General features: G+C 44.4%; 1 protein-coding gene across 1 annotated transcript; it reads right to left on the reverse strand.

Moving 5' to 3' along the window:
* Window positions 1-438: 438 nt before the first annotated feature.
* LOC149370990 (ras-related protein Rab-7a-like) lies at window positions 439-14,058 on the reverse strand. Its single transcript, XM_089564204.1, has 7 exons — window positions 14,038-14,058; window positions 8,800-9,076; window positions 8,593-8,686; window positions 7,668-7,727; window positions 7,416-7,528; window positions 4,209-4,305; window positions 439-1,110 (listed from the first exon to the last, which is right to left on the reverse strand). The coding sequence occupies exons 2-7, from the start codon at window positions 8,910-8,912 to the stop codon at window positions 850-852; spliced, it is 738 nt and encodes a 245-aa protein (XP_089420330.1). The 5' UTR covers window positions 8,913-9,076; window positions 14,038-14,058; the 3' UTR covers window positions 439-849.
* Window positions 14,059-14,443: the final 385 nt, after the last annotated feature.

Here is a 14,443-nt window from a genome sequence, read left to right on the forward strand (position 1 = left end):
ATTCAGACTGGAGAAAAAAAAAAAGTAGGCACTGGGTCCCAGGGCTCTCATAACAAGTACTATCTAAAAAACTGAGCTACAAGCATAAACTACAAAAGTGCCCAGCCTTGTATTCTGGCTGAGTGTCCCCAAGCACCGGGGTAAAACTGAACAGTGCTTATATGAAACAAGTGCTGCATTCTTGGTTTCCCGAAACTGGTACTTGCGACAAAAACAGACCAACAACATGTACGTACATGCCTTACCAGACAAAAGAACAATGCGCAAGTTCAAAACAAAATGCTTGGCACGCCTGCAGTAGACAAGATAAAACCACTGTCTACCACTTGACCCTCACAAATACTAAGATAACCATGTTTTGAAGGACATGCAGAGAGTTATGAAAATCTAGAAACTAAAATCAGAGTTGTCTAGAAAAGAAAATTGAAACTGCAACACTTTTAAGGCATGGTCAAGTACACATTTTATTGCCTCATGCATTCTTTGTGGTCATTATATAAATGTACATGTACCAAGTATATATATACAGACTAAAAACATGCACATACAGGTATTAATTTAAATATACCTACACATTCATGACATTTATACAATAAAAACTTATGGCCTGTGAGGACCAGGGGAGTCAAGATTTCATCACAAGGTATCACAGCATTTTGTGCAGTCAAGGCAGCATAAATAATGTCCACGACACTGTCAGTGGTAGAGTGGACTTAGGCCTGACAAGTGTAGTACATGACCCTGCTGCCTGAAGGCTGCACAAGGTATTTACATAAATGCATTTGAGTCAATGTTATACCAGGCTGGCCTGTCTTGTGGTGGGGAGTGCAGGTGTCAAGCATGCCAGTATCATATGCAACAATTTGCGACACTCCTGCCTATTTTGAACGTGCCTGGTGTGAGAGTGACGGTCTTGAGGTCTTTTTCGTGAACATTCTTCAGGCAACAAGACAGCAGACCACGTTCGCGGCTGCAATACTCGAAAATGTACTCAAAGACTTGGTCAATGTTTTCCCCTGTTGCACTTGACGTCTCAAAGTAGGGCACCTTGTCCTTGGGCAGACCTGGGTTTAAGCTCCTCGCAAAAGTTTCTGCCTCGGCTACAGAAACCTATGGAAAAAAACAGCCAGAAATACATTAGCCATTACAATTGTGCTTCGTTGACACACTCTGTGGTTGCTCATAAAAACTCCATAGAGAGCTATTCATAAGCATGGATCATGAAAAACAACTCATTCACAGAAACATTTGCAAATGGTCTGGTTCTGCATATAGCTGCGTAAAACGAAATTAAACAAAGGTTTGGCAACTTGAAGCACATTATCCTAGTCACCAATACCTTAAAAACAAAAGTAGTGCAATTTTATACGCTTCAAGAAAAGTGAATGAGCCTTTCCTATGGCTCTTCATATCCAATGAGCCCCTAGAACAGCCTCGCTCAAGTGGCCAACAAAAGCTGAAACTGTTCTAGAAGCTGCTAGGAGCTTTCTTCACAGGCAGTCATGCAAAAATTGAGGGCGCTTAAGCTGCGCTTTTAAGAGTAGAATGCAACAGTGTGATCGGGTTCTGTTCGCATCACCTACTCAATTACCTATCCTAATTAGCCTACTCATAATTACTCATGTATGTCAGTACATGTGTTTAAGACACTTCACCAAGTCAAAGACCACAATGCATTCACTAGTTCCACCCTTATTCAGCTTGAACAAGTCAGCCTTCATGGCCTATGGGTAGTGCGCCCGTTTTTCTACCGAAAGGTCCTGGGTTCGATTCCCCACCCAAGCCCAACTAAACGCAATTGTCTTTTCAGCTCAATTTTTAAAAAATTCTTTGCTTCCATTAGAATTCTTTCCTCCCGGTCAACAATGCTGATGACAACACTGGCTTTTCTGCGACATGCGACCCTTAACGGTATCGCATCAATATGCTGCAGCAAATGAAAAGTTGTACTGACATGATACACAGGCATTGTAAACCATAAAACCATACATGGAAAAAAAAAAGGCCTCTTACCGAGGCATTCAAGCGCTTCCACAGATTTCACAGGTGTCCTGCACTCAATACATAGGCAACCAACTATGTGGTTAGGGTAATAAAAATCTTGCTCACATTGCTGTACATATAAAGCGGCAAGAATGCGCAAGGTAGAGTGATCTCTGCATTTTCAACCTGTCCTTTGCCTAAACAAAAAATGTTTACACTAAAGACGAATAAATCTACCGAAAAAGACTGGCACGCAGAAATATTTCCTTCAGGTGGTCCATATTCGATCATACTGGACTGCATACACAGACTTCCATGAAATCCAAGCAATGCAAGATAACGGCAGGTTGCACTGCGGGTGCAAGAACCGTGTCATGGGATAAGAACAAAGAATGCTAGTTAGAGCCAAGAACAAGTTTGAAAAGTTACGGCGAGCTTGATGAGAAGGGCATTAGTGCTATTCATCACAGTACTCAATGAAGTGTACTGAGACTACTAAACTCAAAATTGAAACAATGCCGGTTATGCCACCTAAGGCACAATCTACTGTTGGATAAGATACAGCAGCCTTGAAGCATAAAAAATCTACACTGCAATACTTAGAAGGAAAAGTCTCCCTGCAATACACTATGAAAGGGCACATCGTATTTTCAGGAAACTTAAGGCTTCAAAAAAAGTTCTGGCTCTCATTCTCATACAAACATATGGAACTGTGCTAAGGGGAAAAGATGGGAGCCTCGGTACACATTCATCACATCTGAAGCACAAAAGGAACGGTCGAGGACAGAAGAAGACAGGATGCACACTATTCAAAAGCAAGTTTATTCGAGAGCTTGCTATAAAATAAGAAGAGAAAGAAATAGTGATGCAGCCACATGGCATATGAAGAATGCACAGCCAAAAACCCAGAAGAAAAAAAAAAGGAAAGTAAGGCAATCCAGCGAGCCATCTAAAAAGGCAACTTTGCCATTGAAGAACGACATGGGTAGACAGGCGATATGGGTACGCAGAATTTTCTATGTGAAAGGCCTGTCAGCTTGTAATGGCTGGGCACAATTTCAAAATGGGAGGAGCGGGACTTCCCATCAGACAGGGCTACACCTGCGAACTGGCCAATATTCCAGAGGCACGCGACTAGATTGCCCTGTGCTGCTTTGTCATTTTTCTCAAGTTTCAGCTGAGCATTCCCCATATGCTTTGCACCTGATTTGGTTTGGTTTATGGGGTTTAACGTCCCAAAGCGACTGAGGCTATGAGAGACGCCGTAGTGAAGGGCTCCGGAAATTTCGATCACCTGGGGTTCTTTAACGTGCACTGACATCGCACAGTACACGGGCCTCTAGAATTTCTCCTCCAAAGAAATTCCAGCCGCCGCGGCCGGGATCGAACCCGCGTCTTTCGGGTCAGCAGCCGAGCACCATAGCCACTGAGCCACCGCGGCGGCCCGCTTTGCACCTGAGCAGTTTTGTTTTTGCTCCCTTATTTTGCAGAAAATTCTCAAATAAACATGAGTACGAAGTAGCAGGCATCCTGTCCTGCACCTTCGATCTGCTTTCTTTCGCACTCTGGATGCGATAAACACATGGAAGGTGTACACCCGCTGTCATGAGGTAATGGTATGAGACTTTGGCAAAGAAATTTAATTTCTTTGCATCTGGGTTGCACTCTTGAGATTGAATGGCGCACTTAAATCACCACACTGAAAACTGAACTGCACATGCCCATTCAAGTCTGCAGTGGCAGCAATAAATATTTCTTGCCAATACTGCATTCTATAAATCTGACTGCAAGTATTCAAGGCGTTTTTGAGCTACAGTGCTGCAAGGTTCACAGCAATGAGAGCAGGAAAATTCGAAATGGCAAAGACTACTCTCAGATTCAAAGAAGAAATAAATACCGAGGCTCTTTGAAACGCCCTTTCCAATGTTCTACCCAATACTTTCTTAAGAAGGGCACTGGCTATCGCAGAAAATTGCAGAAATTCTGCAGCAACCAAATTAATTTTTCAATTTGACCAATAGAAAAAATTTTGTTGAAACACTTTTAGAATTAGCATAGCAGTCCTTAATTAAGCATGTTTCTGCAATGGTCTGCCCTCAGAGGTCAGTACTGAATACTAAACGTAATGAAAAACATGCCAAGTTGGCAGCTTCGGCCAAGTCTGCGCACTGCAGCCATTGAATGTTGCAATCACTGCATAAAAGAATCAAGTTGACTTTACCAACCTGCCGTTTTGCTGTGCCTAGCAGGTCAATCTTGGTTCCAACAATCACCTTCAAAGCAAAGTCATCCACCATGCTCAGTAACTGGACGTACCTCGTCCTGTGAAAGAAACAACACAATGTGGTATGGTAAGGTATAAGAAGATTTAATGCTCAAATGCATGTCAGCTATCTGGGATGTCTTAATGGAGCACTCCAGGTGCCCATGTGGTGGTTTTAACGAGCACCAGCTCAAAGCAAGAAGTGTTGCTGGTTTGGTTTGGTTTATGGGGTTTAACGTCCCAAAGAGACTCAGGCTATGAGGGACGCCGTAGTGAAGGGCTCCGGAAATTTCGACCACCTGGGGTTCTTTAATGTGCACTGACATCGCACAGCACATGGGCCTCTAGAATTTCTCCTCCAAAGAAATTGTTGCAATTGGAAAATGAAAGCACTGGATGGAAAAAGGAAGCCATCCATTAGAAGCGATTTGCTGAACAACCTAAGCTGGAAAATCTGAACAGGGTTAATCGAGCCATTGTTGCTGAACCAGAGACTTTCCAATTCTTTCGATATCTCATTCCGCCTAAACGCATGCTTGGCAACTGCTCAACATGTTCTCAAGCAGTGCTCCAGCCACTCAAACAATGACTTGTGACGCCAGCTATTCTTAGCAAACCTATTCCTCTGAAAATTGCCAACTGCCAGAAGAGTGGCTGACATGAATGGAAACCCATTTTCAGTCCACAGTGCATTGCAGTTCCCACTGCCCAGTTACAGTTCACAACGCAGTCTGGGCAATACGAGCAGAGTAAAAACGCAGAGTAGTAGAATGATGTCAAACTATGGAAGCTTCATGAAAAGAAACAGCAGCTTCTTATATAGTGAACAAGGCCACAAGGTCACAAATTTCATTGTGCAAGTGAAGAAAATATATTAATCCGCCATCCGCCTCTGGAACAATCTTCCGGATTGCATCGCCCTGCAGCATACTCATGACACCTTTTGTGAACATCTACTCAAACACTTGGTTGATAACGCTTAGCACGTCATTCATATACTCATGATTCATATAGCTTTATTTTCAGCTGCTTGAGAATTCTGCCTCATTGGTTCTGTTCATGCACAGCTATCCTCATGTATGCCAGAAATATTTTCTCTTGCTTTTGTGGAACCCTTTGTGCATTTCACCCATTTTTGTTCCATGACGCATAGTTGCCTTGTACCTTGAGCAATTTTTGTGAACTGTGATATGTTATCTGAACTCACTTGTTTACATCTGTTTTACTGCACTCTTGCTAGGCTTTTTATTTCAAACCTATTTTACACAAACTTCTGTATTTGACCTCCCTTACACAATGCCTCTCCAGAGGCCTGTAAGGTATGTGTAAATAAAATAAATAATAAATGCAGCACCCAACAACACACGCAAGTCATACCTGCCATGTGTCAACAATTAATGAGCATGAAAAATTAGAACAAAGCAAAGCCACCTCTTCAGTACTATGCTATTCATGCATGCACTAACATTTTGCATTTCAACATATAGTCCTCGAATGCTAGGTTGAGACGCGTCCAAGGACCATAAAAGGAAAAGAATCACTGAGACAGCTTTGGCCATAACCGGTTCACATGGCAAATCTGAAGAGCAGCGACTTTGATCCGAATGCCTGACACTCCGTCCTGTAATGAATTTCACTATGAACACTGAGACACCTTACTCTATGAACATCTGTTACAAGAATCCGCAAGATTCTTGGAGGGACCCAGAGGTTCCATAAAGGGATGCTAAATAATGTCTCTGATCATAGACATCTCCAGAAAGGGGCAAAGGGGGCAGTGGCACTCTGAATAGACATAAAGAAGTGGGGTGCACTGCAGAGACCCGTGCACATGTTTGGCTGCCATGAACTGCCCAAGGACGTCTACAGTGGGCAGAATATATATTTTCCCAACAGGCAAGAAAGATTGTTCTAAATCAAAACTGGCACGCTTAAATCAAACGGCTGCACAGTTACACAGGTACTGTCAGCTGCAAAAGTTTGTGGGATCTGCAATGTGTGGTGGAGCAAAGCAGAACTGCATTGCTGTGCCAGCTGCCACAATAGGTCTAGGCTCCCGGCACTTTCGCGCCAGGCATGCAATGAGCCTTGACACCACACCTTGTTATGGCAGATGCTGTTTTGCTTCGCTGCACCACACATCGCAGATCCCATAAACGATGTTGCAGGAAGAACTATCTAGCGAACTGTTTGCAACTGAAGTGAGCAGAACTAGTACTCTGGGCAGGTTAACAGAGTAAAAAGAGCAATAAATCCACACCCCTGTTCCAGCCTCCCTCTTACGTCACATGTGGCAGAACACTACGGCAGCACGGCAGCATGTTGCGGATAAACAGAAGGATTTGTGCAAGGTATCCAAGACTGAATAGTTTTGAAAGGCCTTTCTAGAATCTTAAAGCCTCCTCCTTTCTTGGCACCTGCCGCCGTGGTGGCTGAGTGGTTATGGTGCTCTGCTGCTGACCCGAAAGATGCAGGTTCGATCCCGGCCGCGGCGGTTGAATTTCTTTGGAGGAGAAATTCTAGAGGCCCGTGTACTGTGCGATGTCAGTGCATGTTAAAGAACCCCAAATGGTCGAAATTCCGGAGCCTTTCACAACGGTGTCTCTCATAGCCCGAGTCGCTTTGGGACGTTAAATCCCCATAAAACTAAACTAAACTTTCTTGGCACCTTGACAAAACAATGAAGAGCCATGCGCTTAGTCCAGTATATGGATCAAATCTTGACTATTCAGGGACATTAAAAACCCAACAAGAAAAGGATGTAGTTGTGTGCTGCCGGTAGCATAAAACAAACCAACTGAACTAGTCCAATGATCCGTGGATTGTTTTTATGCGCATGTCAATAAAAACAGCCCAGTTTTCATTGCAATAGGATGCATAACCTACGATTTTTTACCGTATAGTTCACTGCAGCTGTAAGGGTTCCTAAATGCCCGTACTGGAGTTTGGGGTATAACCTACACATTTATGACATTTATGAGGCATCAGTAAAACTATCTCAACTAAAGCTAAAGAGAGTTGAAAGGCAGGGCTTTAAACGCAGGCAGTGCATTTTTCACTACTTGGCAAGAAAATGCATACATTGCACACAGCAATGTTTGTCCATGACACAAACTACCAGCACTGCAAGTTCCAATGAAAGTCCTATAAAAGTGCCTAGATCACTTACATTAGTGCCTTGAAGCTTTCCCGAGAGGTAACATCAAATGCCATTATAGCAACGTCAGCATTTCTGCAGTAGAACATGCTCAAGCCAACATAGCGCTCTTGTCCTGCTGTGTCCTGGGCAAACAAGAAGACTGGTAAGTACTCGAAGATGCCAATGAGCTTAGAAACAAGTTTTTGAGAGCCATAGATTATGACATGTTTTGAACATATATTTTTAAAACGCACAAGTAAAGTCAAATCGCTAAATGCTTACCCATATGGCAATGTTGTGCTTCCCCCTCATTTTCAAAGTGAACGCTGCACCTAGTGTGGCCTATGAGTCAGAAAGAACGGAAATGTGGAAATTACAACTATAGTAGGATACAACTTATAAAAACAGCAGTTGCTAACACTGGGCCGCGGTCCGCGGCGTTTTGTATTACTCCGCTGGCGAATCGCAACTGTAAACGAAATCAATTTTTTAATGCTTGACTATATCAAACAATCCACGTATCAAAACTGTAGAGCTCGTAACTTTTTTCTTGTGCTAAGCTTCTTGTTTACGTAACAAGAAATGTTTCAGCCACAGACTACTTTTTGTCGTGGAGGAATTCTGCGCGCGGAGGCTGAATGTGGGCGGAGCTTCACTGCAGACTTAAGTTGTATCCGACGGCAGACACTGCAGACAGCATATTAAAACATTCCTGCCGTGCGGTTTTGCTGCATCTGTAAATGCGTGTGCAGGGGCCGGAAATACTACAACTTCAGCCGTTCATGCCAATTAATGCACACTAATGAGTCAGAGGATGTATGCTTATCGTAACTTTGAAACCTGCGATTACGTCCGAGCATGCATGTGCTGCCAAATGCATGCCTTCGGAAGGCAGCAACGAATGCCGTTCCCTTATGCATATTTCAGGCAAACAATCGGGAGTTGCTCATGTTTACACTCCAATTTGTTTCAGTTGCGGCTTTTGCTCACGATAGCGACGCGGAAGATAAACAGCTCTACCGGCCATGGCCTGATTACGCGGCAACCGTTTAGCGGCAACGTAGTGTTGTTAACGTTATCACTGAGGAATAAATCTTTTATATCCACGAAAGAGAGACCAAGTACCTTCAACATGCAGTTACAAAAAGTCAGGAACTGGCGACATAAGGAGACGGTGCCGGAGGAAAACACGGGAGCCAAAACTTACTTTTGGGTATTCTTCGAACCGCTTCTCGAGGTATCGTATGAGGAAGGAGGTCTTGCCGACACTCGAGTCCCCCAGAATGATTACCTTCAGGTCACTGCACAAACGACAACACAATTACGAACGGCTAGAGTGAAAAGCCGGCATACGTGTTTGCGCTTGCAGCCGAGTTGCACAAAAGAAGCGCAACGGTCGTCAATCCGTACGTACGCGGTCTGTAGCTTCACGCCCATGTTGTGTCGTGTCGATGTCCAGCTAGATCGGTGTTCACGGCTCGCACGCCGTTCGGGCAGCTCTTGCTGTAAGGATACCATGTGCGGCATGTGGGAACGGGGAGTGAAATTGTGGCTCCTCGGCTTCTTTGCGGTTGACTTATCAGAGCCATCGGCGAAGGGGCGGGAAGCCTTCACTCTTTCCACAGACAGCCAGGAACCAGTGGGATGTTTGTTTTCGTTGACGCTGCTGACGCACCCGTGCGCAGCATGGCCTGCCAAAGAGATAACATAGAGAACGCTTGTCCCGCGCAGTCGACAACCGCGCAGCCTATTTTAATTTGCGGCGCCATGCGGCTCGCGCGTCGCAGAGCTATTCGCGCAGAGGAGTTCCCGCACGCGAGTGACTTTCTACTTGCAGGTAAACAACCGACCGCTGAAGGTTAAACACAACTTATGAGCAAGCTTTTAGCACAAATGAGAGCGCAGTTAAAGCCGCTAATCCCTATTCGCGAACGGGAAAGCCTGCCAAAAGACACGTAAACAAACAAGGCAGCAGCAAAAGAAGGTGCGAGAAAGATCTGTAGTCGAATGTCAAGCCAAGCCACAGGACTAAGCTGAAACAAACAGTCTGAAGTTTTGGTTTTGTTATCGTGCGCTCCAAAGGGCGGGTGGAAGGAGAGCCATATCACGTGCCTTACTCAATTTTCCCACCTCATTAGTTTCCTGTCATGATAAGGAGCATCAGAATAACAAAAAAATTCTTTGCACAATTCTCGTCATATTATTCACAGTGATCGCGAACGCGTCGTTATCTTTACAACTGGGGCAATGCATGTGCACTCATGCGCAATAACAAAATATCTCGAGAAAAACCCACGCCAACAAAATTATTACATTGCACCAGTTTATTATCAGATTGCGGACGATAAAAAAAGTTGTAAGAAAATAGTTCTAGATTCGTTTTACGTCTAGGCGGAAAGAAAACACGACGACAGCATTTTTTCTTTTCCGAAGTACCAGTATTTTTTTTTTTTAGCTAGTTGCAGGTATAAATTAATTAACGATAATCTTGCATACTCTCTGGCAATGCAGGCTGCTGGTACAACATTCTGTGGTGCTGTAAAGAATTCGACTGTGGCTAAAACGGCAGCCCATGGTCGAACGTCGGAAGACAAGCTCGACAGACCATGAGAGATATGAGAAAGTTTGATTGAGACACCAGCGAGCAACGGAGCAAATAAGACGAGGACGAACAAGCAAGGCTACTGACTCATAAAATGATTGTCGCCTGCAGCCACTGCGGCCAAGCAACTAAAAATGTAAAGGAAGGTTTGGCCTTCGTTAACTATCATGAAATAAGGTCACTTGAAAGTAGAAATGGATGAAAACAAAACTATGGCACTTAAAAAAAAAAGTACGTACGGGGGAAAAATTTTAGTTCCATGCCAGCACTGAAACAGACAAGCCCGTGCTCCCGCCCAAAACGAAGGCGAATGTTCAGTGAGCCGGGGAAGTCTTATTACTTTGTCGTTGTTGCTTGGCACTGACTTTTCTGGCAAATGGCACTCATCTATTCTTTTTCTTCGTCAGAATGGTAAATTTAAAACTTTGAAGTGCCTGAAATGTGCAGTGATATCTCTTACTGTCGGCACAGCCTTTTCTCTCAGTGTGATGTGTGTTTGAGGGGGGGGGGGGGGGGGGGGGAGTGAAAGAAATGATGGTCGGATTTTAAAATTGGGCAGAGGGGTTTGCAGGGGAAACAAGGAACAAAGGCGGAAAACATAGGATGCGCATAATGTATTTTTTTATATTTTGGTTTAAATTCCAAAAGATTTTACAAAGGCAAGATGACGGGGTGGGGGGAGGGGGGACAAAATTTGGAAGCTCGAACTCCTCGGCTTCATCCAACCTTGTTAACGCGCGGACTACGAGGTGGACGTTGTCCAAACCAGTGGATCGTTTTATCATATGGACCTTCACATAGAACAGTTTGAACAAATACATTATTTATAGCCGACACGTCTGTCCACTCCACAGGTCGCGTCTGACGGAATGGAAACTATGTAGAGCGGGTATTACATGTAATCAAGTTGGTTGGAAAGCTGAAGAGGCAAAACCGGCGAGAGGCAGCCTCGGTTTTACGTTCCTTCATCGCAGCCAGGCGACTGTGGGGAAAACGCGGCAATTTACAATGACAATGGCCGTTTATTTGCTTGAATCGTGGCGCTCGAGAGGCATTCAATAAGTTCAGCCCTCTGGGGAGAAAAATTTTTTTATTGAGTGATGGAATTCAAAGACTTTGCATCCAAATTAAAACCTCAAAGGTGCGCTTTCCCATTTAGTAGTTTTTACCAACGGGGAACAATTTTCACCACTAGTACGCGAGTGCGCACAAATCGTCGTAGTGGCTGTTGGCGGCACCGACGGCCTACTGAATTGGCGACCTCTTCTTCAGAGGGCAAGACGTACCGTCCAGATGTTCCTTTATCTTGGAAAACAGCCTGGAGTCTGATTGCGGCCCAGGTCTGGGCTGTAATGTGTGGGTGAGGCTATTGAGGGGCTTTAGGTGAGGAAGAGCAGCAGCGCTTATTATTCGACGACAGCATGTACAGAGGGCACTGGCGGCGGAGATACCTAATGCACAGAAATAGCTAAGGCGGAAAACAGACCTCTGTATTTAGCCTTTGTGGACATAAGCGGTGCATACGACAACGCGAACAGGGAGCTCTTGTGGAACATATTAAAAGATGAAGGTATCGGTCATGAGGTAGCTGATTTTCCACAGGAAATCCACCGAGATAATAAAGTTGAAATTACATGGGAAGGGATAAAGAGTACGACAACAGTGGAGGTACACAAAGGATTAAGGCAAGGTTGTCCTCTATCACCGTTGCTGTTCATGCTACATGTGATAAATATGAAAAGAAGGCTACAAGGAAGTAATCTACGTTATTATCTGTCGTAAAGATTAGGCGGAAATGCAGTTGAGCGACGGCTTCCTGGTTTAACGTATCCGAACGATATTGTGCTTTAGCAGATAGCCAAGAAGATTTGCAAACTCTGGTTAGTCGTTGTGGAGACGAAGGAGACGCTCTGGGTTTCAGTTTTAGCGCAACTAAAGTCAGGTGTGCTGATTTTCAACGATACAACTGATCAGGTGCTGACACTACAAGGCCATGAAATATCCATAGTGGCCGAATACAAATATCTCGGAATAAGGCTAAACGAAGGGCACATACATGGAAAAGCACGAACAGTCTCTTATGGCAAAAAGCCGAAGAGATGCCGGGATAATGAAACATAGGGCATTATGGGGGTACAAAAAAATATGAAGTACTAAGAGGTATTTGGGAAGGAATAATGGTGTCGGGGCTTACTTTCTGGTAGGGGTGTGCGAATATCAAATTTTTCGAATACGAATCGAATACGAATACTTGATTCCGAATATCGAATCGAATATCGAATAATCAAGGACAGACGCATTTAACCACTACAAAACATTTATTTGAGCACCAAAGAACATCAACTATCGATGATTAAATGAACACAAAAGGTATGTGTGGCTGCACAAATGTATAAAAGTCTCGAACATTATTCTTAGTAGAGTGGAAATATCAGAAAGGATGGCTAGTACACAGCATTGATTAAGGCTAGCTTGCCATCAGCACAAAAGCGCGTTGCTGGGATGGACATAAAAGTTTGTCGTGAAGGAAAACCCGCTGCTCCACATGATGGTCAGGCAGAAGCAGTCCCTTCTAGCTGGAACGACGCCTCCAGCCACAGAAAATGCCCTCTCACTTGGCACTGACCTAGCACGTATTGCAAGGTACTTCGTGCACAGCCAACACGCACAGCTCTGATTATAGCAGCTTCGCAGGTGTAGCCGCAAAAAAGCTCAGCATCGCAGTCAGCTACGGCATGGCCCTTGGAGGAAGGAAAAATTCTAAGAAAAAATTTTCTTTCATCCATGCGCATTGCTCTGGGCGCCGCCATGTTGTTATGTCTCGGTCGATAGGGATTGCGGACCGAATTGAACGCCGGTGCTCACAATGAATATTCGGCTATATACGAATATTCGCGTCGGTTCTAATATTCGAAAGAACACGAATACTTGGATTTTCGAATCGAATACGAATACTAAAAATATAGTATTCGAAATATATTCGAAAATTTCGAATATTCGCACACCCCTACTTTCTGGAACGCGGTTCTGTGTTTAAGGGCAAAAGTTCAATCGAGATTCGAAGTAAATCAGAAAGCTGTTGGGAGACTAACACTAGGTGTCCGCGGCAAAACCACAAACGAGGCAGTACAAGGGGATATGGGCTGGGCATCGTTCGAATCACGGGAAGCTCAGAGTAAAATACTATATGAAGAACGCCTGAGGAAATTGGACGATAACAGGTGGGCAGCTAAGATATTCAAATACTTATAAAGAAAGAGCGTTGACTCACAGTGGCGGAAAGGAACTAGGAGGCTAACCAGCAAGTATGCCGGACACGAGGACGGATAAAGAAAGGGCATTAAACGACAGGTTAAGAACGCAGAAGGTAAAAATTGGATTAATTCAATGGAAAAGAAGCATAGTGTAAAACTATATCGATACTGGAAAAGGTAGATCAGGAAGGAATTGTTCTATGATAACTCAAGAGGCAGTGCCCTACTTTTTGAAGCTAGCTAGGTCAGGCGTCGTGAAGCAACACTACTGTGTCGTCTATGGCTCAGTGTTGCCTTCACGAATAAGTATGCTTTCCGGATCGCGATGGCCGACAGCCCTTCTTGTGTGAACTGCGCCTGTGATGAGACAATCACCCATATCTTGTGTGAGTGCCCTGCCTTTGTAGCCGAAAGACATAAGCTGCGATGTGCTTTGGACCGCCTGGACCCTCGCCCTTTCACAGAGGCCAAGATCCTCGGTCCGTGGCCACAACAGTCAACTGCCATCAAGGCTTACAAGGCACTCTTTCGCTTTTTGAGAGCGACTGCCTTAATTGACAGACTGTGATTATTTCCCGTTACTTCTCTCTTTCCTCTTTAATTCCCCTCATTCCCTTCCCCTGTGCAGGGTAGCCAACCGGAATCCTTTCTGGTTAACTTCCCTGCCTTTCCCTCTCTCTCTCTCTCTCTAGGTCAGGGTGTCTTAGAACGCGCAGCTACAAAAAAAAAATCAACGAAGAAGATGTCAAACGTGCTGTGTGTGGTAAATCTGTAGAAACAATTGAACACCTCATACTCAAATTTGATGGTATCCACCCGGATGGCGATGCAGGCCCAGTCACTCTTCCTGAGGCCCCAGGGTTTAGAGATAACAATGGTCATGTGAATAAATCTGCAGTGGAAGTTAGCAAAAAGGGATTGGAAGATTGGTGGTTCAAAAGCAGATAGGTGACATAAGCTTCGAAGTGTAGGAAACCGTATTGAAAGAAAATGTCGAATTTTAATGACAGTTTGTTTAATTACTTTTAAACATTTTAATTACAGTTGTGTTTACAATACAAACAAAAAAGCCGAACTTGGTGGCACTTGCACACCCCCCCCCCTTTCCAAAGGGGACGCTCCAATCTTCCGTCCGTCCGTCCGTCCGTCCGTCCGTCCATCCGTCCGTCCATCCGTCCGTCCATCCGTCCATCCATCCATCC

This window comes from Amblyomma mixtum, chromosome 1 (genome assembly GCF_055824585.1).
Source record: "Amblyomma mixtum isolate Tamu chromosome 1, ASM5582458v1, whole genome shotgun sequence".
In the NCBI taxonomy this organism is placed as follows: domain Eukaryota; kingdom Metazoa; phylum Arthropoda; class Arachnida; order Ixodida; family Ixodidae; genus Amblyomma; species Amblyomma mixtum.